Below are 22710 nucleotides of genomic sequence, written 5' to 3' on the forward strand. Positions count from 1 at the left end.
AAAGGGGAGAGGAGAGGAGAGAAAAGGGGAGAGGAGAGGAGGGGGAGGAGGGGAGAGAAAGGGGGAGAGGAGAGGAGAGAAAGGGGGAGAGGAGAGGAGAGAAAAGGGGAGAGGAGAGGAGGCCCCGTTACCATATGCACCCATTTGCCATCCATTTACTTTCCAAGGCGCGAATTCAATACAGAGACTGGCCCTCACTCCGTCATCCCTTTTCAATGTCAGGGCCTTATTCTGAGCACTTTGTCCTGGTTATTCTGGGTCCCATGTCCCATACAGAAGGCAACACAGCGTTGGAGAATGTAGTGACAACCTTGTGATGTTCCAGCACAACGAGGGGCGGTGTGGCAGTGGAGAGACCTTCTAATTGGCGGATAATGTGTCAGAGGTGACTTTTACTAGAGGCACTGGGGTGGGAAGTAATGTGGTGTTCAGTTCAGTGTCAAGGACAGTCAGAGAGGTAGGAATCAGGCCCCTGGAAGGTTGGCTAGGACAGACTAGAGCCAAGCCCATCCACCATAGTTACTGGAATCAGGCTAGAGAAGACCATGTGAAAAAGATGATATCTGATCTGGTAGAGGTCTGAGGGCTAAGGTCGGCAATCAACACAATAGTGTGAAAAGTGAAAAATAAGAAAGGGTTAAACTCCCACACCAGTAGAAATCGACTTTTCACAACTTTCATTAGCTGGCTAAGGTTAGCTTAGCATGCTAGCTAATTACACTGACAGCTTCAGTCAGTGGCATATTTGTTGTCATTTCTCTGCTACACCTGGAAATCACCACAACGTTCCCACCCCCAATTCCTGAATATGTATTAGCAGCCTGCGTCAGTCTTCGAGGTGGAGCCTAAAACAAGGATTTTCTTTCTAGGACAGGAATTACTCGAAATAGGCTCAGAAACTTCCTCTTTATCATTATATTATATTAATGATTACATCAAATGAAAAAGTACAGCTATGATTTGAAATGGAGAGCTTGATCTTGGATTACTAAATGACACTGTTGCTGCTGCTGTGTGGAGAGGGACAGGATTCTAGAGGGCATATCAAAGAGTAAGTCAGAGTTAAAAAGAGAGGGAGAGGTGAGAGGGACAGATTGAGAGTGAGATGAAGGGATGACTGGTACTTCCTCCTTGCAGCGGACACGGTCGAAGGAGCAGATGAACCTCTGACCTCCCCCCGCCGCCACGCTAATCTGAAGGCCAATCAGATTGCTCCTTCCTCCTCTCCCCACACCTCTTAAGGAAATTACTTCTTCCCCGGGCGTCCCCCCCCCCCCTCCCGTGTGTGTGTATTGTGTGTGTGTTTGTGTGCATGTGTGTGTGCATCCCTCTCCGCTCTCCCCCCTCTGAAAGGGAATACAAGTGAATGGCTAAATTGCATTAGTCAATCTCTCTAAGTCTGCGGGGAGCGTGTTATAGTGATGGGACGCAGCTGTGCCACCCGCCTTCCTGCAACCCATCCCGCGCAGGAAGGCGGGTGGCACAGCCCCCTGGTGCCTGCCTCTCGCTAGCTAATTGCGACAGATAGTGACAATGACGACGGGTATAGAGAACAGAGCTGTAAGGAAAGTCATACCAACACACGCTGAGGACGGAAATAGAGACAGAGGAAAAGATGAAGATAAGACATTCTAGAAAGTACCGGGATACGATAATGAGGAAGGGAAAGAAAAAAAAGAAAGCATAGAAGAAGAGGAGGACGGAGTTGGAGACTCAGAAGGGTTTCTTTTCCCCTCTGGAGAGGAACGAGTGATGAGAAAAGGGAAAGAAGGGCTTTATATTCCCAACACCGCAGGGAGCAGTGACCTTCTCAAATCTCTCCTTCTCCTCCTCCCTCGTTCCCTCTCTCTTTTTTCTCACTCCTGGTGTTTCTGCTCGATTCTCCCCGCTCCCAGTGATGGAGTAACAAGCGAAGTGTGTTGCGCCATTCGGGGGCTTCGCCCTTAATTGGTATCACAGGATGGACGTGGCGCCGCTTCCGCTTGTCTGCCTCTCCAGCCAGTCCACACAGAACAGATACAGAACCAGGACTGGAGCAGCCAAGGGAGGCAGGCGGACTTTCACCTTGTCTGGGGATATAATTACCTGCTTTAAAGGGGCACTTCACCATTTTATATACATTTTTTTGTACATCATATTAGTCCTGTCCTGCACCCATACCAGTGTCTAGATGTTTGACTGTGTGAGAGCGAACATTTTGTAGTCAAATAGAAAAGGAGAAAAGGTCCCACTATGATGTCATCGGAGACACTGGTATGGTGCTGTAGATAATGAATAAAAGGTTACAACGAGGTGGATTCCATTAGAGCCACCGTTGGCCAAGTCTCACACCTTTTCCACTATCAACTGGCTCTCTCTCCCTTTACTTACTTAAACCAAGGCTTCCCGTTTTAATCTGAGAATGAATAATATGAGTTCTTTGATCAAAATGGGTAGCCCCGTTGAGACTTCAAATCTCTTTGGCGGGAGAAGGTTAGTCAAGGGCGGCACACTTTCCAATGAGAAAACCAAGAAGTATACGGGGGTTAACTTAATGTATCACTTGATTACACTATGTCAATTTCAAGCTGCTTTTGGGGTCAACACTAGGTCATGGTAATTACAGGGGTGTAATAGTTTTTTTTAAGGGAAAATGCCCCAAAAACTTGAGATAAATCTTTTCAGTAATAAACTAATTTCACTAGGAGAGATTGGGGCGATTGGTTAGACAGGGGGAGGAAGGGGGATCAAATTAGAGGGGATAAAATTAGCCTTAAACCTCTTCCCACTTATTACAGGGTTGCCATGACGATGGACGTCAGCAGTTAAATTATAGGTGTTTAAAGGTAGAAGGAACAAGCGTAGTTGAACTTACCAGCACCCGTCAGGGGGCTATTATCTTTGTCGTTCTGGGTTCCCTGTGATGACTCACAAACTAAGGTGCACTGTGGAAAGAAGAGAGATATGTTTGATGTTTACATTTATTTTATTTTACTAGGCAAGTCAGTTAAGAACAATTCTTATTTTCAATGACGGCCTAGGAAGAGTGGGTTGTTCAGGGGCAGAACGACAGATTTGTACCTTGTCAGCTCAGGGATTCGAACTTGCAACCTTTCGGTTACTAGTCCAACACTCTAACCACTAGGCTACCCTGCCGCCTCATGTACATGTCAAATCTCTACCATCAAACACACACATATGAATGTACATTGAACTCTGCTTTTCTCTGAGCAGCGGGGCCACGTCTAGCTTGACATGTCTTGCTCTTTAAATACATTTTAATTTAGCTCAGTGTTTTTTGGGACAGCAGGAGGTAAATGACAGGTGAAGCTAAACACAGACAGACAGACAGACAGACAGACAGACAGACAGACACACCAACCCTCCGTCATTCAAGAACGCTCCATGTGTTTGTCACCGTCCCCTTTGATAATGAGTATCTTCCCATCACAGCTGCTGAATGTCCCTTTCTGATGATGCGTGCGGGATAAGACATCAAAGTGCCAGTGACAACCAACAGTTTTCAGGCCTCTCTGTCAGTGGCATCGAGGCTGACAAACCGTCAGAAATACACTTTAGCAGGTATCAACTACTAGGACTGCTACTTTTGCGAAAAAAGTGGAATTTAGCAAAACAAGGTAGCTTAATTTACATCAGGGGAATATAGTGAAACAAGGTAGCTTTCTTCACATCAGGGGAACATAGTGAAACAAGGTAGCTTTCTTCACGTCAGGGGAACATAGTGAAACAAGGTAGCTTCATTTACGTCAGGGTAATATAGTGAAACAAGGTCGCTTCATATACATCAGGGGAATATAGAGAAACAAGGTAGCTTTCTTCACATCAGGGGAATGTAGAGAAACAAGGTAGCTTTCTTCACATCAGGGGAATGTAGAGAAACAAGGTAGCTTTCTTCACGTCAGGGGAATGTAGAGAAACAAGGTAGCTTTCTTCAAGTCAGGGGAATATAGCAGGGGTGAAAATCCATACGAGAGGATGTGGCTCTGTTCATGTCAGATGAACTGTGCAGGAGATTGCAACTTTCGGTGAAAATCCACATGATAATTGCATTTCCATTTTTGTGTGTTGCACTTCCATTCAGTAACACTTCCATTCAGTGGCATCTATGAATCACATAATCATGCATAGTGTTAGGGTGTGAACATTGAAACGCAAAAAAGTTTCAACTAAATTAAAATCCCTAACTGAAAAACAAATGTTTTTTTTAAAACGCAGATGGAGAAAGTAAACAGCATAGTGGGTCAATTTCAGCAACAAATAAGAGCGTTGAAGCACGAGACTCACATCTCCCCCTGTTTTGGTGCCCTGGCTGGCGACCACGGTGTGACTGCGTGAAGCGAACAGAGACCGTGTGTGACTGCGTGAAGCGAACAGAGACCGTGTGTGACTGCGTGAAGCGAACAGAGACCGTGTGTGACTGCGTGAAGCGAACAGAGACCGTGTGTGACTGCGTGAAGCGAACAGAGACCGCGTGTGACTGCGTGAAGCGAACAGAGACCGTGTGTGACTGCGTGAAGCGAACAGAGACCGTGTGTGACTGCGTGAAGCGAACAGAGACCGTGTGTGACTGCGTGAAGCGAACAGAGACCGTGTGTGACTGCGTGAAGCGAACAGAGACCGTGTGTGACTGCGTGAAGCGAACAGAGACCGTGTGTGACTGCGTGAAGCGAACAGAGACCGTGTGTGACTGCGTGAAGCGAACAGAGACCGCGTGTGACTGCGTGAGAGCGAAGTGTTGCATTTCGCTCGTCTCAGTAACGTAGCCTATTCATTGATGATTGGCTTTGCTTTACTGAAGTTCCGAGACAGTGCACGGTTCTGACTCTGTGTGCCTGGTGGCCGACGGGCCTATACTGTGCCCCTCCCCTCGCTCTCTGTCCCTTGCTCTCCGTCCCTCGCTCTCCGTCCCTCGCTCTCCGTCCCTCGCTCTCCGTCCCTCGCTCTCCGTCCCTCGCTCTCCGTCCCTCGCTATGAAAGATGCGAGTGTTTGTGTTCTCGGAAGTATGGCAATTAAATCAATCTCCTCCGTTCCAAAAATACTGAATCTTAGGAGTCTTGACACTCAGAATAGAGAATTTTCGGGATCTTGACACTCGGAAATGCAATCTATTATTTTGGAGTCAACTCTCTACCACCACACCATGGCAGTGGCAGAGAAAGGCAAGCGACAACAGTGGAGTCCTGTAAGGCAATACATTGGGAAGTTAAATGAGAAGGAACTGCTAACTTTGCGAGGTGGGATTGAGGTAGAGTAATGGCAGTACAGGTGCAACGCTGAGCCATCTGAGAGGGACGCAGCGTGAGACCCCGACTGTTGCTGGCAGCAGCACAGTTGTATCGTGAATTCAGGTTGTATTAAACTCTTCTTACAGTTTTAACTGAAAAAACAATACAAAAATTGCTGTGTAAACAAGAGAAATTGTCCACCCACACTACACCATCAAAAGAGAGCAGGACACAGAGGCAGCCAGCCATGTTAGAGCCCTAGTCAATTATATAAGACTGCTCTCTGTGACTGACTTACCCACAGTGGTAAAACACGCATGCACGCACGCACGCACACACACACACACACACACACACAGAGAGAGCGCAAAGGTAATTTTGCTGCAATGAGGAGAAGTGTCAACAGACTACAGTTCGACTGGGTCAGGGAACACCCTATGCTACGGAGGTATGTTATCTCCTCTCAGAAAGACATCCTTTCTACAGTACGCAGATCCATTTTGACTGCCTCCTCGTACATGCACAACTACCAGCCAGGTCACACCAGATCAACTTCAGTATTCCACATTTGTCCAGGACTCCAGGATGTCAGGAGATGCCTTCAATACCATCCAAGTAGGTTTGCGGCATGCTAGGGCTTTGTGGATGGGGATAGAGAATTTGAAACCGTGCGCTCCGGTTCAGAGGATCGCGGATTCAAACCCAGTGCTGGGCAGTCATATACTGTTTAACACTATACTAAACCTTAACCAGTCGGAATTAATGCCTAAACCTAAACAAACGATGAAAACTGAAGTCAGACCGTGACATCTTGTTGCAAAGTACAGTGCTTCTATGCTACACATATTATTAGACTAAACTAAATATCCCCATTGGGTGTAATAACTAGTCAAATGAAGGTAAAGTACATACATAAACTGTGTTTTTCCCTCCCATTGGGAGGACATTTGAGCACTCTTCAGGTACCTGGCGATCTCAGAAGAAGACATCATCTCTCTCTCTTTCTCTCTCTTGCTCTCATTCCTGTGTTTCTCAGATGGTGCAGAGTAGCATGTCGTGGTGGATCAGCATAGTTGATTGTAGGTGGGATGTCTCACAAGGGAGATGCCATTTACTCAGACGAGGTGAGTCTCGTAGGAAGGCTATAAGGCCATGGGGTTTAGCCGACTATCCCACACAAATAGAAGAAGGATGTATGACGCTCCCTCTCTCTAATTCTCTAATGCTCTTTGTGCACATAATCACACACAGCATCCAGGCTGTCTGAGCCAATGGCTTCTCTGGCTTGCGCTCTCTCTCTCCCCCACACACACACAAACGCCGTACGCACACACACACACATGATAAACATATGCAGTATCTAAGAGACCCTATCCCACTCTCGCCACACTCTACCCCCCCCACACACACGATAAACATATGCAGTATCTAAGAGTCCCTATCCCACTCTCGCCCTCTCGTCACACTCTACACCCCCCCCACACACACGATAAACATATGCAGTATCTAAGAGACCCTATCCCACTCTCGCCACACTCTACCCCCCACACACACATGATAAACATATGCAGTATCTAAGAGTCCATATCCCACTCTCGCCCTCTCGTCACACTCTACACCCCCCCCCACACACATGATAAACATATGCAGTGTCTAAGAGTCCCTATCCCACTCTCGCCCTCTCGTCACACTCTACACCCCCCCACACACACATGATAAACATATGCAGTATCTAAGAGACCCTATCCCACTCTCGCCCTCTCGTCACACTCTACCCCCCCCACACACATGATAAACATATGCAGTGTCTAAGAGTCCCTATCCCACTCTCGCCCTCTCGTCACACTCTACACCCCCCCACACACATGATAAACATATGCAGTGTCTAAGAGTCCCTATCCCACTCTCGCCCTCTCGTCACACTCTACACCCCCCCTCACACACACACGATAAACATATGCAGTATCTAAGAGACCCTATCCCACTCTCGCCACACTCTACCCCCCCCACACACATGATAAACATATGCAGTGTCTAAGAGTCCCTATCCCACTCTCGCCCTCTCGTCACACTCTACACCCCCCCACACACATGATAAACATATGCAGTGTCTAAGAGTCCCTATCCCACTCTCGCCCTCTCGTCACACTCTACACCCCCCACACACACATGATAAACATATGCAGTGTCTAAGAGTCCCTATCCCACTCTCGCCACACTCTACCCCCCCCCCACACACATGATAAACATATGCAGTGTCTAAGAGTCCCTATCCCACTCTCGCCCTCTCGCACACTCTACACCCCCCACACACATGATAAACATATGCAGTGTCTAAGAGTCCCTATCCCACTCTCACCCTCTCGTCACACTCTACACCCCCCACACACATGATAAACATATGCAGTGTCTAAGAGTCCCTATCCCACTCTCGCCCTCTCGTCACACTCTACTCCCCCCCCACACACATGATAAACATATGCAGTGTCTAAGAGTCCCTATCCCACTCTCGCCCTCTCGTCACACTCTACACCCCCCACACACATGATAAACATATGCAGTGTCTAAGAGTCCCTATCCCACTCTCGCCCTCTCGTCACACTCTACACCCCCCCCACACACATGATAAACATATGCAGTGTCTAAGAGTCCCTATCCCACTCTCACCCTCTCGTCACACTCTACACCCCCCCACACACATGATAAACATATGCAGTGTCTAAGAGTCCCTATCCCACTCTCACCCTCTCGTCACACTCTACACCCCCCCACACACATGATAAACATATGCAGTGTCTAAGAGTCCCTATCCCACTCTCGCCCTCTCGTCACACTCTACACCCCCCCCACACACATGATAAACATATGCAGTGTCTAAGAGTCCCTATCCCACTCTCGCCCTCTCGTCACACTCTACACCCCCCCCCACACACATGATAAACATATGCAGTGTCTAAGAGTCCCTATCCCACTCTCTCGTCACACTCTACACCCCCCCCACACATGATAAACATATGCAGTGTCTAAGAGTCCCTATCCCACTCTCACCCTCTCGTCACACTCTTACCCCCCCCCCCACACACACACACAGGATCCAAGGGCTGTAAGGGCTTGATGAATCTCATTGGGACACTTGAGCAGTGACAGACTAATCCTGCAAGCATTAGTGCTAGCTGAGACATCTGGAGGGGAACGACTCTCACACAAACACACACACACGCCCTCACCTTCTGGGCCTGCTGCACGTCGGCCGTGATGTGATCCATGTCCCCCTCCTCCATCTCCCCCATGTTCACACGGCTAACCAACACTGTCCCCACCGCCAGCACACCATCAGAAGACCTGGGGGAGAGTGGACAGAGTGTCAACTACGGGAACGAGAGAGAAAAGAGGGCAGAAGCGAGAGTGAGAATAGAGGTGTAGATGGAGCAGCCAATGGGACAGAGAACAGAGGTGTAGATGGAGCAGCCAATGGGACAGAGAACAGAGGTGTAGATGGAGCAGCCAATGGGACAGAGAATAGAGGTGTAGATGGAGCAGCCAATGGGACAGAGAAGAGGTGTAGCTGGAGCAGCCAATGGGACAGAGAAGAGGTGTAGCTGGAGCAGCTAATGAGACAGAGAATAGATGTGTAGATGGAGCAGCCAATGGGACAGAGAATAGAGGTGTAGATGGAGCAGCCAATGGGACAGAGAACAGAGGTGTAGATGGAGCAGCCAATGGGACAGAGAAGAGGTGTAGCTGGAGCAGCCAATGGGACAGAGAAGAGGTGTAGCTGGAGCAGCTAATGAGACAGAGAATAGACGTGTAGATGGAGCAGCCAATGGGACAGAGAATAGAGGTGTAGATGGAGCAGCCAATGGGACAAAGGATAGAGGTGTAGATGGAGTAAATAAGAGGTGGTGAGAAACAGACAATGAGAGGTCAAGAGAGACTGTAGGCTGGAGTTTCTCAAGAAATGTTTGTTGCAGTTGCAAGTGACATCATCTCAATCAACTTTGCTGATACACAAGCAACTGAAACACCATTGAAATGGCATGCAACAATGTGGTTTAAAAATTCTAAACCAATGGCATCTGTTGCGTTACATTGTGATTCAATAAGCTATACAAATAAAAACTGTGGCACACTACATATATAAACTCCCAGTCATTTATTGGGTAACTCACCTCATTGTGATTTTCACAAATAATTTGTTTATCGAACCTTTTCCTTAATGATTTAGAAAAAAAAATGCTGTCTATACAATGTAGCTAGCCAAATTGAAATTGCCAGCACTGTTCTAGCTAGCTATCGACGAACTAACCAACAACTTACCAGCAACTAAGTAAGCTTAGGCTAGCTAGTTCAAACTGGTCTGGGTTTACTTAAAAATTAAATGTATTGACAGCCAAACCACATACATAAACCTTTACTAGCAATGATGCCAATATCTATTTATACAGCTCCCGTTTAACTAACTATGTCGCTTCTATCAACCTTGATGGCGGTTCCGGCAGCAACAGGCAGCGTGAGCGACAGCTGTGTTGACATGACAACTGGGTCGGAGTTCTGTACCTTCGAATGGATCACGCGACAAAAGCCATCGTTTTGATTGTGTTGTTTGCAACGAGTTTCACAAAAGTTGAAAAGTTTGCAACTGATCTGGATGCCACCAAGTTGCAGATGAATTTGCTTATCAGTTGCTGGGGGTGTTGCATGAAGCAATCTAAAAAGCAACATAGCTGCGTCCAAGTTGCTTCGTGTAACCCCAGCACATTGTGGTCAAGTCATTGTTCTCCCTCCTTCAGTGACAGATACAGAACAGATACCACCGTTCTCATATTAGGGAGCCCCAATTACTTTTCTAACCAATGATCTGATGGGAAATACATTGCCAGCAGTAGTTCGTCACACACACACAGGCACACACACACTTAAATGAACAATTCTACCTGGGTATTAAGCTAGCAGCATGTGATCTAATCCCCCAGTCAGATTGATCTAGCGCTAATGGGCCTGGTCCCACTCCCAGTGGACAATGAAGGGCTATCATAATCACAGCCAAAGCCTGGGGTGCGAGAGGGAGAGAGAGAGCGAGGGGGGAGGAGAGGGGGATGACACCCTGGGGAGAGAAGGAGAGGGATGGTGAGGGATGGAGAGGGAGAAGAGAGGGATCTGGAGAGGTACTCTGGGCCTGGAGAGAGAAAGAAGGGGATGCTACCCTGTGGAGAGGAAGGGAGGGATAGTGAGTTGAAGGACAGAGAGGGAGAAGAGACTGATCTGAAGAGGGACTCGGGGAACTGCAGCAGTGGCGTTCTCGCTCAGAGACTAATTTGCACACGGCGTTCCCTTGCTACACAGAGAGGATATAAGTCTGTTGATGGATCCCAGGACCCATGCCAGACATCTGCTTCAGTGTTTATCTTTCTTGGTAACCCCCCCACCCCAACCCACCTCCTCTCCCACTCATCCCCCTCTCCACCACACAGAGAACATTCCGGAAAGTCACCCTGACTTTGAGTAAACATGGTCAGTCTAGATCGAGCTGCTCGTTCCCTCAGCTTATAATGGAGAAAATTAGATGAGCATGTCGTTGTTTTTAACAACTGTTGCACAGCTAGCAGACCACCACCGTTACTGCAACGGGGCTACAGTGGCCCACCTAGGTACACTTTCCAGATTGCTTGAGACCCTTACCATAATGAAACATTGCACTTAAACAGTGTAGGCTTTAAAGTCCTACTCCTAATACTCCATGCAAGGCTGTAAACTCCTGCTCCAGTCTCATTTGCAGATCATTTATCATGTGATAGACTTCACAAAAGGCACATCTCAATAGGTGGTCCAGGTATCCTCTTTTGTTCTCTATGGCTCCTCAAGAAAGGGGAGAGGCTGATGACATCACATCTCCCCATCAGACCAGGTCCTTGAAGTTTGCAACTGTGTCTAAAAACAACACTATTTTGCTCAAACATTTTTTTTGCCTTTTAGTGTGTGTACTTCACTGTATGTATATTTGGGATATTGCTTTCCAACAGTAAAAGTAAAACAAATAGCTGGAGAACGTCTTTAAAGGTAATTGATTTATGTGTGGGGGCGATGGGAGATGATGTCGTAGTTGTACAGACTGTAGCTTGCACACGGATGGGGGGGTGATATGTCATATACTTGGCATCTTTAAAATACCACGCTTTCACAGTTTTTCTGACATCAGTTTGTGTGTGTGTGTGTGTGTGTGTGTGTGATAATTACCATTATAGCTTAAAGGCAGGTTAAGGAGAGGTTGGTTCAAATCAAGCGAGCGCGCGAACAGAAGTTGCCTTCCTGACAAGATGGTTGTACCGAGCAGCGCAGCTACAATCTATCTGTTAGAGCTGTGATTGACCTCAAATGAACTTTGTAGCTGCCTGCTGCGGAGCGCCGTTGGAAAAAGAAGATGGACAGTAAATAAGCTCCTCTCCTCCATCCTCCCACGATTTCTCCACCTCCTCTTCCTCGGTTCTGGAGTTGGCATTGAACAGCATCTACAGATTGCTCTGCCCGCCTGTGATCTCCCCGCTCAACTGTCCTCATCTAATAATTGGCCCAGAGTTCACTGTTTGTGACCGTGCTTAAATCAGAGCAGCTTCGTTAAAGAGACAAGAAAATGATGTGCTTAAAGGGACACTTGGATGCCGTTTGTAAAGTAAACACTCGTATGAACGTGGTTCTGGAGAGGATGAATATGAGGGGAAAAAATTGGTGAGGTACGTCTTTAAAGTGCCTGTCGCGTATTTGGAATCGTTCACAAAACAATTAGTTATTAAGGACGTTATTATTGCATTTAAGGGTGATTTATTTTGTAACCCTTCTTCAGTTTGCAAACATGTCTCAAAGTGACACAAATCTGTACTAATAACTCATACCAATCTGGGTGATGAAATGCAAGTCACTCAATTTAGTCCTTCAACTTTAGTCCATCAATGTGTGCTTTATTTTGAATGTATTAACCTAGAAGTGCTTTAAATATGTATCCTATCGTGTGGTGTTTCGGTTTATTTCTTATTTCCTTATTTGAGCGACTTCCTTTACTTGGTTAATCTCCTTTTCAGTGTTTGTCTAGCTGTGTGCTAGTCAGGGACCTGAGTCATAACCCCACACCTGAGGAGAGGAGCATTGTTCAGAAGATTCAAGCCAGCAATGGAAGAGGACAGGTGACACAGGCCGTGCTCAGCCACAGTGTCTGGGGAGAGGGGACCGAATGAGTGTGACCAAGCTGTGCGCACAGAAACATCAGCCCACAGAGAGAAACACAAGATTGAACTTCACTCAATTTTCTAGAGCAGTGGTCACCAACCGGTCGATCGCTATCAACTGGTCGATCTTCAAGACATTCCTAGTCGATCGCCAAACATTTCTGAAAAAACCCAATGATAAAGGGTTGTGTTCCTATTTTTTGGTTTGTTCTTGGGCTGTTGGAAGAAGGTGCACCTGATTCAGCTGCCCTGTGCGCCGGGTGGATTAAATGTTGCCATTTTGAACCATTTCCTGTGTCTGAAGGTGCAAACTCTGCCTTCCTGGCGGGCCCAGAGAGCAAATCAAGTGCACTATTGGCCTACCACTGGCCAATCAGATGGCTCAGATGACCGTGTCTGCAGTAGCTTAGCAGGCATAAAAGAAAGCTACAGCAAAATTGATACTGTGAGATTTCGAAGCGTTTAAAACTAGAGAGAGACGGTCAACGAATACAGCAAAGAGCTGCTGTTTATATGAGTGACTTCATGTTTCAGTTCTTACTCATCACTGTCAACACTTTGTACTCAACACTTTTAAAATGCATGTTCTTCCCATTTCCACTCAGCACTACAACAAGCACTGCAGCAGTAATGAATGAGGAGGAACGTGTATCTACAGGCTTGCGTGCTTGTTATTATTAGCAGCTTGAGTGTTTTTTTAATATCGAGGACTTTTTCAATTCCTCTGTTCATACTCTAGGAGTAACAACATGCATTTGTGCATTAGGCAGAAGTAATGTGGTGCGACTCCAGTTTCAGCTGGAAGACGGTCGCCCTTTTCGGTCAGTGTCAGTGGAGTAAATGGAGAGTAGTGGGATGTTGAGAGGCAGACCCTCAGTCTGTGGCTCTCTCCCTCCGCTGAGACTAAGCATCAGACGCAGGCACCATCAGCCCGATAAAATAAAAAGCTTATGATTTTAATGTATGCTCACTCTGCTATGCTTCACAAGTAATACAACCACGGATCTATTACCTGTGTGATTATATAGCCTACATCAAATTTTGAAATATAATTGTAAAAAAAAAAAAATGGCCCGAACAACAATGCATTGCCAGTGCAATTAAAGCAAAGCAAATATGCAGTTATGATGTATTGGGTCTATAACTTACTGCACAAAAGTCCTTGCTACAGTAGTGTTTTTAATTGGTTAATGTTGCAGAGGCTTACACGTTTTTAAGTCATGTAAAAAGAAACTTGGAGCGGTAGATCTCGGTCTGCATTTTGACTCAAAGTGATCTTGACTCAGAAAAGGTTGGTGAGCACGGTTCTAAAGTCTTCCTTGTTAACACTATCAATGTTTCCCTTTACTGTGGCAATTGTGATCGAATCAACATAATATTAGCCACTTTCAATGCAACATACCAAAACAGAACGCATAGGATTCTAGTAGGATTCTATTGCATTGTCACGCACTACTCAGCCCGTACTTTACATAGACCTGTGTGACAAAAATCTGAGCTGCCATTTGTGTCGTTTGCTTTTAACTGGACTGTGTTTTCAGCATGAGCAGCCCTGTCTGAGCAGCAAACAGCCGCGGTGCCACCGCCCTCTTATAGCCCTGTCTGAGCAGCAAACAGCCGCGGTGCCACCGCCCTCTTATAGCCCTGTCTGAGCAGCAAACAGCCGCGGTGCCACCGCCCTCTTATAGCCCTGTCTGAGCAGCAAACAGCCGCGGTGGCACCGCCCTCCTACAGCCCTGTCTGAGCAGTAAACAGCCGCGGTGGCACCGCCCTCCTACAGCCCTGTCTGAGCAGTAAACAGCCGCGGTGCCACCGCCCTCCTACAGCCCTGTCTGAGCAGCAAACAGCCGCGGTGCCACCGCCCTCCTACAGCCCTGTCTGAGCAGTAAACAGCCGCGGTGCCACCGCCCTCCTACAGCCCTGTCTGAGCAGTAAACAGCCGCGGTGGCACCGCCCTCCTACAGCCCTGTCTGAGCAGTAAACAGCCGCGGTGGCACCGCCCTCCTACAGCCCTGTCTGAGCAGTAAACAGCCGCGGTGGCACCGCCCTCCTACAGCCCTGTCTGAGCAGCAAACAGCCGCGGTGGCACCGCCCTCCTACAGCCCTGTCTGAGCAGCAAACAGCCACAGTGCCACCGCCCTCCTACAGTCCTGTCTGAGCAGCAAACAGCCGCGGTGCCACCGCCCTCCTACAGCCCTGTCTGAGCAGCAAACAGCCACGGTGCCCCCGCCCTCCTACAGCCCTGTCTGAGCAGCAAACAGCCACGGTGCCACCGCCCTCTTACAGCCCTGTCTGAGCAGTAAACAGCCACGGTGCCACCGCCCTCTTACAGCCCTGTCTGAGCAGCAAACAGCCACGGTGCCCCCGCCCTCCTACAGCCCTGTCTGAGCAGCAAACAGCCGCGGTGCCCCCGCCCTCCTACAGCCCTGTCTGAGCAGCAAACAGCCACGGTGCCACCGCCCTCTTACAGCCCTGTCTGAGCAGTAAACGCTTGTCACAACCAGTTGCCGTCAGAATCAGGTTGCTGGAATTTTTCCAAGCGCAATTATGCCTCAAAACCCATCTGTTTTACGCCGGAGGAAAAAGCTGTTTTGTCAGATATTTCACACTTCATCAAAAAAAAAATTACGCTTCGATGTCTGCGCTTGTTGCAAGCGTCTCTCTCTCTCTTTCTCTGAGTCATTTCAGTGCTTGCGAAAGGGGACGTTCGTTCTCCTCCTGTGTGGTTTTTAATTGAGGGGAAAGCTGCATTCATTGTGGAGGCCGGACGACGTTTCCTCTCTCCTGTTTTCTGTTTCTCCGTGTTCTATAGTGCTTCTGAAGTGGCAGGTTTAAGTACGTTATCTGGGAATGAATGACTAAGGAGACTATTGAGCCCCGTCACTTAATTAACGGATGGTATTCATCCACTGTATCATGAGGAAGGTCAGTGACTGTTCCTGTTTTCTGTCCTGACATCTCCCGCTCTCATTCAATTGTCATCGATCCACACTTGGCTTTTGAATAACCTGACGTGGATGTAATCTAAAATAGAGTTGTCGTCCCCACCACATACGCACACACAGACACACACACGCATACAATCGCCAGCAAACACACTCTCACCAACACACACACACCACACAATCCCCAACAAACACACTCTCACTAACACACACACACACACACACACCACACAATCCCCAACAAACACACTCTCACTAATACACACACACCACACAATCCCCAACAAACACAATCTGACTAACACACACACACACACACAATTCAATCTATGCACTATGAAAATAATCCAACAAGGCCTGTGTTGAGAACAGTCGGCAGGAACCTGTATGTTTGGGGAATAGTGATTTTTATTTCCCCAGAAAACCAAAGTGGTAAATGAGTGGGTTGACAATGCTAGTCAGGTGAAGGTGTGTGTGTGTGTGTGTGTGTGCGTGTGCGCGCGTTTATCTTTTTTGACATGTTTGTACATGCGTGTGTAGGTGAGTCACTGACTGTGTGGTTGGGTTGCTATAAAGAGACATAACTATCTGCAATATTAATATTAATATTAATCTGATCTACACCCCCCCCCCAAAATAAATATAAACACATCACTACTCTGTCTTTGCCATCTTTAGAATTCAACAAGATGTCATTCCACATTATTCCAATCTCACCCTAACGAGAGAAACAGTTCTTAGTGACAGAGATGAATTAACGTGGACTCTGGCTTTAATTGTAAGCCCCGCCCCTCTAAGTCAACATCACACGGTGTCATTCCCTCCTTCTACGGTGTTTTACATAAACCAGGGAGATGGTAGATAGCCCTCGACCCGAAGGGCTCAGAGGAAGAACACTTGACAAATGCTCAAGTATCGCCCAGAAACCACTTTCTCCATGTTAATGATGGATTATAGAGTGTGGACAAATGAGCTAGTCAGACTTGGGACTGCCCTAATTCTCTGGAGAGATATTACACACATAATTCACTGTACTGCAGCGTAGCGTAGCATGCTGGGTATTTTAAAGCATGAATTTTACATTAAAGACGACTAAAAATAGTGGGAGTTTGTTTCTGGTTTGTTCTAGTTCTCTGCAGATATCACACAAATACTTTACTGTACTGTTCCATAACATATCGGAACATTTGAATCATGACTTTTACATTCAGTCCTATTCAGTGTTTTTCTTGATAAAGTCTATCTACACTGGGGATTTTGTTCATCTTGACTCTTACATTTCGACATGCTACTACTGCGGTAGTTTGTTCATCTTGACTCTTACATTTCGACATGCTACTACTGCGGTAGTTTGTTCATCTTGACTCTTACATTTCGACATGCTACTACTGCGGTAGTTTGTTCATCTTGACTCTTACATTTTGACATGCTACTACTGCGGTAGTTTGTTCATCTTGACTCTTACATTTCGACATGCTACTACTGCGGTAGTTTGTTAATCATGACTCTTACATTTCGACATGCTACTACTGCGGTAGTTTGTTCATCTTGACTCTTACATTTCGACATGCTACTACTGCGGTAGTTTGTTCATCTTGACTCTTACATTTCGACATGCTACTACTGCACATCTTGACTCTTACATTTCGACATGCTACTACTGCGGTAGTTTGTTCATCTTGACTCTTACATTTCGACATGCTACTACTGCAGTAGTTTGTTCATCTTGACTCTTACATTTCGACATGCTACTACTGCGGTAGTTTGTTCATCATGACTCTTACATTTCGACATGCTACTACTGCGGTAGTTTGTTCATCATGACTCTTACATTTCGACATGCTACTACTGCGGTAGTTTGTTCATCTTGACTCTTACATTTCGACATGCTACTACTGCGGTAGTTTGTTCATCTTGACTCTTACATTTTGACATGCTACTACTGCGGTAGTTTGTTCATCTTGACTCTTACATTTCGACATGCTACTACTGCGGTAGTTTGTTCATCTTGACTCTTACATTTCGACATGCTACTACTGCGGTAGTTTGTTCATCTTGACTCTTACATTTCGACATGCTACTACTGCGGTAGTTTGTTAATCTTGACTCTTACATTTCGACATGCTACTACTGCGGTAGTTTGTTCATCTTGACTCTTACATTTCGACATGCTACTACTGCGGTAGTTTGTTCATCTTGACTCTTACATTTCGACATCCTACTACTGCGGTAGTTTGTTCATCTTGACTCTTACATTTCGACATGCTACTACTGCGGTAGTTTGTTAATCTTGACTCTTACATTTCGACATGCTACTACTGCCGTAGTTTGTTAATCATGACTCTTACATTTCGACATGCTACTACTGCGGTAGTTTGTTCATCATGACTCTTACATTTCGACATGCTACTACTGCGGTAGTTTGTTCATCATGACTCTTACATTTCGACATGCTACTATTGCGGTAGTTTGTCTGCCTAGTTTCATCAACGGGCATGAAAAGGTCACAATTCTGTTAGTAGGTTTTAGTAAGGCAAATGGAAGCCATCCAACTGCAGATCAGTCTGTCTGTACAGCGCCAGCCCGGCTGGTGGGTCCCAATGAGATCCTGGTGACCTGCTTGAACAAAGCCTGCAGTGTTGTCACATTGATTGAGGCAGCTCCCCTGAGCACTAAACCCAATTATTGCAGAGTCACGTAAAAAAAGAGCTCATTCATTCCCAATGAGTGTCTTTGCAACCCTCTTCAGTCCACTGCAGAGGATTCTACAGGGAGGCTGGTTTCTCCATCAACACGACCCTTATGGTAACATCTATCCTGAATGACCATGTATCTATAATTAGCCACCATCCAGCTTTATATAGGTCAAAGATCCAACATGGAGTCAGACAGATATCCTACTAGGCATAGAGTTATGGGCCTTATAGCGTCTTCACTAGCTGTATAGTAGCCCTATATCTTCCTGTATACAGTAGCACATCTTTTCCATGTCTGCATGACCACTCCCTCTTGCGATGCGGGACACAGTTCTTAACATCTCCTGAAGGGACTCAACCAACAAACTCCACTTCAGTTGACAAGGAGGAGTAATAGTAGGAGCAAAAAGGAAACTAGCTTTTCTTTAGGGTCCTGCAGTGTATTTCTATCTTATTTTTAGCGTCCCGCGGCTAAAGCTTCAGGCCTCTTAAGGGGTAAGCTAAAGTGCTTCGCTGTACTTCTGTTGCTGTCAGGTTTCTTGGTCTCTCTCTGTGGGAGTGTGGGGACTTTGACGTTTCCGTGGAACTTTCCCCTCCCCTGTACTCTCAAGACGCCATTTCAGGGGACCTCTGTGGAGGCGAGACAATTGCCAGTCTCTTCACTTTCACTCCTGCTCTCTCTCCTCTCTGTGTTTCTGTATGTGACTCTCTCTCCTCTCTGTGTTTCTGTGTGACTCTCTCTCCTCTCTGTTTCTGTATGTGACTCTCTCTCGCTCTCTCTCTCTCTGTGTTTCTGTATGTGACTCTCTCTCCTCTCTCTGTTTCTGTATGTGACTCTCTCTCCTCTCTCTGTTTCTGTATGTGACTCTCTCTCCTTCTCTCTCTCTCTCTCTGTTTCTGTATGTGACTCTCTCTCTCTCTCTCTCTCTGTTTCTGTATGTGACTCTCTCTCTCTCTCTATTCTCTGTTTCTGTATGTGACTCTCTCTCTTCTATTCTCTGTTTCTGTATGTGACTCTCTCTCTCTTTCTGTATGTGACTCTCTCTCTCTCTCTCTCTCTGTTTCTGTATGTGACTCTCTCTCTCTCTCTCTCTCTGTTTCTGTATGTGACTCTCTCTCTCCTCTATTCTCTGTTTCTGTATGTGACTCTCTCTCTCCTCTATTCTCTGTTTCTGTATGTGACTCTCTCTCTCCTCTCTCTTCTCTGTATGTGACTCTCTCTCCTCTATTCTCTGTTTCTGTATTGACTCTCTGTTTCTGTATGTGACTCTCTCTCTCTCTTCTCTCTGTTTCTGTATGTGACTCTCTCTCTCCTCTATTCTCTGTTTCTGTATGTGACTCTCTCTCTCTCTTTCTGTATGTGACTTTCTCTCTCTGTTTCTGTATGTGACTCTCTCTCTCCTCTTTCTCTGTTTCTGTATGTGACTCTCTCTCTCTTTCTGTATGTGACTCTCTCTCTCCTCTATTCTCTGTTTCTGTATGTGACTCTCTCTCTCCTCTCTTCTCTGTTTCTGTATGTGACTCTCTCTCTCCTCTCTTCTCTGTTTCTGTATGTGACTCTCTCTCTCCTCTCTTCTCTGTTTCTGTATGTGACTCTCTCTCTCCTCTATTCTCTGTTTCTGTATGTGACTCTCTCTCTCCTCTCTTCTCTGTTTCTGTATGTGACTCTCTCTCTCTTTCTGTATGTGACTCTCTCTCTCCTCTTTTCTCTGTTTCTGTATGTGACTCTCTCTCTCTCTATTCTCTGTTTCTGTATGTGACTCTCTCTCTCCTCTCTGTCTGTTTCTGTATGTGACTCTCTCTCTCCTCTATTCTCTGTTTCTGTATGTGACTCTCTCTCTCCTCTATTCTCTGTTTCTGTATGTGACTCTCTCTCTCCTCTATTCTCTGTTTCTGTTTGTGACTCTCTCTCTCCTCTCTCTCTGTTTCTGTATGTGACTCTCTCTCTCTCTATTCTCTGTTTCTGTATGTGACTCTCTCTCTCTCTATTCTCTGTTTCTGTATGTGACTCTCTCTCTCTCTATTCTCTGTTTCTGTATGTGACTCTCTCTCTCCTCTCTTTCTCTGTTTCTGTATGTGACTCTCTCTCTCCTCTCTCTCTCTGTTTCTGTATGTGACTCTCTCTCTCCTCTATTCTCTGTTTCTGTATGTGACTCTCTCTCTCCTCTATTCTCTGTTTCTGTATGTGACTCTCTCTCTCCTCTATTCTCTGTTTCTGTATGTGACTCTCTCTCTCTCTATTCTCTGTTTCTGTATGTGACTCTCTCTCTCCTCTCTGTTTCTGTATGTGACTCTCTCTCTCTCTCTATTCTCTGTTTCTGTATGTGACTCTCTCTCTCTCTTTCTCTGTTTCTGTATGTGACTCTCTCTCTCTCCTCTATTCTCTGTTTCTGTATGTGACTCTCTCTCTCCTCTCTCTCTGTTTCTGTATGTGACTCTCTCTCTCCTCTATTCTCTGTTTCTGTATGTGACTCTCTCTCTCCTCTCTGTTTCTGTATGTGACTCTCTCTCCTCTATTCTCTGTTTCTGTATGTGACTCTCTCTCTCCTCTCTCTGTTTCTGTATGTGACTCTCTCTCTCCTCTATTCTCTGTTTCTGTATGTGACTCTCTCTCTCTCTATTCTCTCTGTTTCTGTATGTGACTCTCTCTCTCCTCTCTTCTCTGTTTCTGTATGTGACTCTCTCTCTCTTTCTGTATGTGACTCTCTCTCTCCTCTATTCTCTGTTTCTGTATGTGACTCTCTCTCTCTTTCTGTATGTGACTCTCTCTCTCCTCTATTCTCTGTTTCTGTATGTGACTCTCTCTCTCCTCTATTCTCTGTTTCTGTATGTGACTCTCTCTCTCCTCTCTTCTCTGTTTCTGTATGTGACTCTCTCTCTCTTTCTGTATGTGACTCTCTCTCTCCTCTATTCTCTGTTTCTGTATGTGACTCTCTCTCTCTCTCTCTCTCTGTTTCTGTATGTGACTCTCTCCTCTCTTCTCTGTTTCTGTATGTGACTCTCTCTCTCCTCTCTCTGTTTCTGTATGTGACTCTCTCTCTCTTGTTTCTGTATGTCTCTCTCTTTCTCTCTCTTTCTGTATGTGACTCTCTCTCTCTCTCTCTCTTTCTGTATGTGACTCTCTCTCTCTCTCTCTCTCTGTTTCTGTATGTGACTCTCTCTCTCTCTCTCTCTGTTTCTGTATGTGACTCTCTCTCTCTCTTCTCTGTTTCTGTATGTGACTCTCTCTCCTCTGTTTCTGTATGTGACTCTCTCTCTCTCTGTTTCTGTATGTGACTCTCTCTCTCTCTCTGTTTCTGTATGTGACTCTCTCTCTCTCTGTTTCTGTATGTGACTCTCTCTCTCTCTCTGTTTCTGTATGTGACTCTCTCTCTCTCTGTTTCTGTTTGTGACTCTCTCTCTCTCTCTGTTTCTGTATGTGACTCTCTCTCTCTCTGTTTCTGTATGTGACTCTCTCTCTCTCTCTCTCTGTTTCTGTATGTGACTCTCTCTCTCTGTCTGTTTCTGTATGTGACTCTCTCTCTCTCTCTGTTTCTGTATGTGACTCTCTCTCTCTCTCTGTTTCTGTATGTGACTCTCTCTCTCCTCTGTTTCTGTATGTGACTCTCTCTCTCCTCTCTCTCTGTTTCTGTATGTGACTCTCTCTCTGTTTCTCTCTCTCTCTCTGTTTCTGTATGTGACTCTCTCTCTCTCTGTTTCTGTATGTGACTCTCTCTCTCTGTTTCTGTATGTGACTCTCTCTCTCTCTCTCTCTCTGTTTCTGTATGTGACTCTCTCTCTCTCTGTTTCTGTATGTGACTCTCTCTCTCCTCTGTTTCTGTATGTGACTCTCTCTCTCTCTCTCTCTCTGTTTCTGTATGTGACTCTCTCTCTCTCTCTGTTTCTGTATGTGACTCTCTCTCTCTCTCTGTTTCTGTATGTGACTCTCTCTCTCCTCTCTGTTTCTGTATGTGACTCTCTCTGTTTCTGTATGTGACTCTCTCTCTCTCTGTTTCTGTATGTGACTCTCTCTCTCTTTCTGTATGTGACTCTCTCTCTCCTCTATTCTCTGTTTCTGTATGTGACTCTCTCTCTCTTTCTGTATGTGACTCTCTCTCTCCTCTCTCTCTCTCTTTCTGTATGTGACTCTCTCTCCTCTCTCTCTGTTTCTGTATGTGACTCTCTCTCTCTCTGCATTTTTGTATGTGACTCTCTCTCTCTTTCTGTATGTGACTCTCTCTCTGCGTTTTTGTATGTGACTCTCTCTCTTTCTGTATGTGACTCTCTCTCTCCTCTCTCTCTGTTTCTGTATGTGACTCTCTCTCTCTCTGTTTCTGTATGTGACTCTCTCTCTCTCTCTGTTTCTGTATGTGACTCTCTCTCTCTCTGTTTCTGTATGTGACTCTCTCTCTCTGTTTCTGTATGTGACTCTCTCTCTCCTCTCTGTTTCTGTATGTGACTCTCTCTCTCTCTGTTTCTGTATGTGACTCTCTCTCTCTCTGTTTCTGTATGTGACTCTCTCTCTCTCTCTGTTTCTGTATGTGACTCTCTCTCTCTCTGTTTCTGTATGTGACTCTCTCTCTCTCTGTTTCTGTATGTGACTCTCTCTCTCTCTCTGTTTCTGTATGTGACTCTCTTTCTGTTTCT

The 22710-nt window shown here is 46.1% G+C and overlaps 1 protein-coding gene across 12 annotated transcripts in view; it reads right to left on the reverse strand.

Annotated features, from left to right (window-relative positions):
- Positions 1–22710, reverse strand: part of LOC112234711 (type II inositol 3,4-bisphosphate 4-phosphatase) — a 266070-nt gene that overhangs the window by 106482 nt on the left and 136878 nt on the right. For all 12 annotated transcript variants that reach the window (XR_006084508.1, XR_006084506.1, XR_006084507.1 and 9 more), the window contains 2 exons: positions 8454–8568; positions 2855–2924 (listed from right to left, as the gene is read on the reverse strand). Coding sequence is in view for 9 of the 12 variants with exons in the window: in XM_042329620.1 (XP_042185554.1) it covers positions 2855–2924; positions 8454–8568 (185 nt within the window). In the remaining 3 variants the exon portion in view is untranslated. The remainder of the gene's footprint in view (positions 1–2854; positions 2925–8453; positions 8569–22710) is intronic.

Source organism: Oncorhynchus tshawytscha, linkage group LG11 (genome assembly GCF_018296145.1).
Source record: "Oncorhynchus tshawytscha isolate Ot180627B linkage group LG11, Otsh_v2.0, whole genome shotgun sequence".
In the NCBI taxonomy this organism is placed as follows: domain Eukaryota; kingdom Metazoa; phylum Chordata; class Actinopteri; order Salmoniformes; family Salmonidae; genus Oncorhynchus; species Oncorhynchus tshawytscha.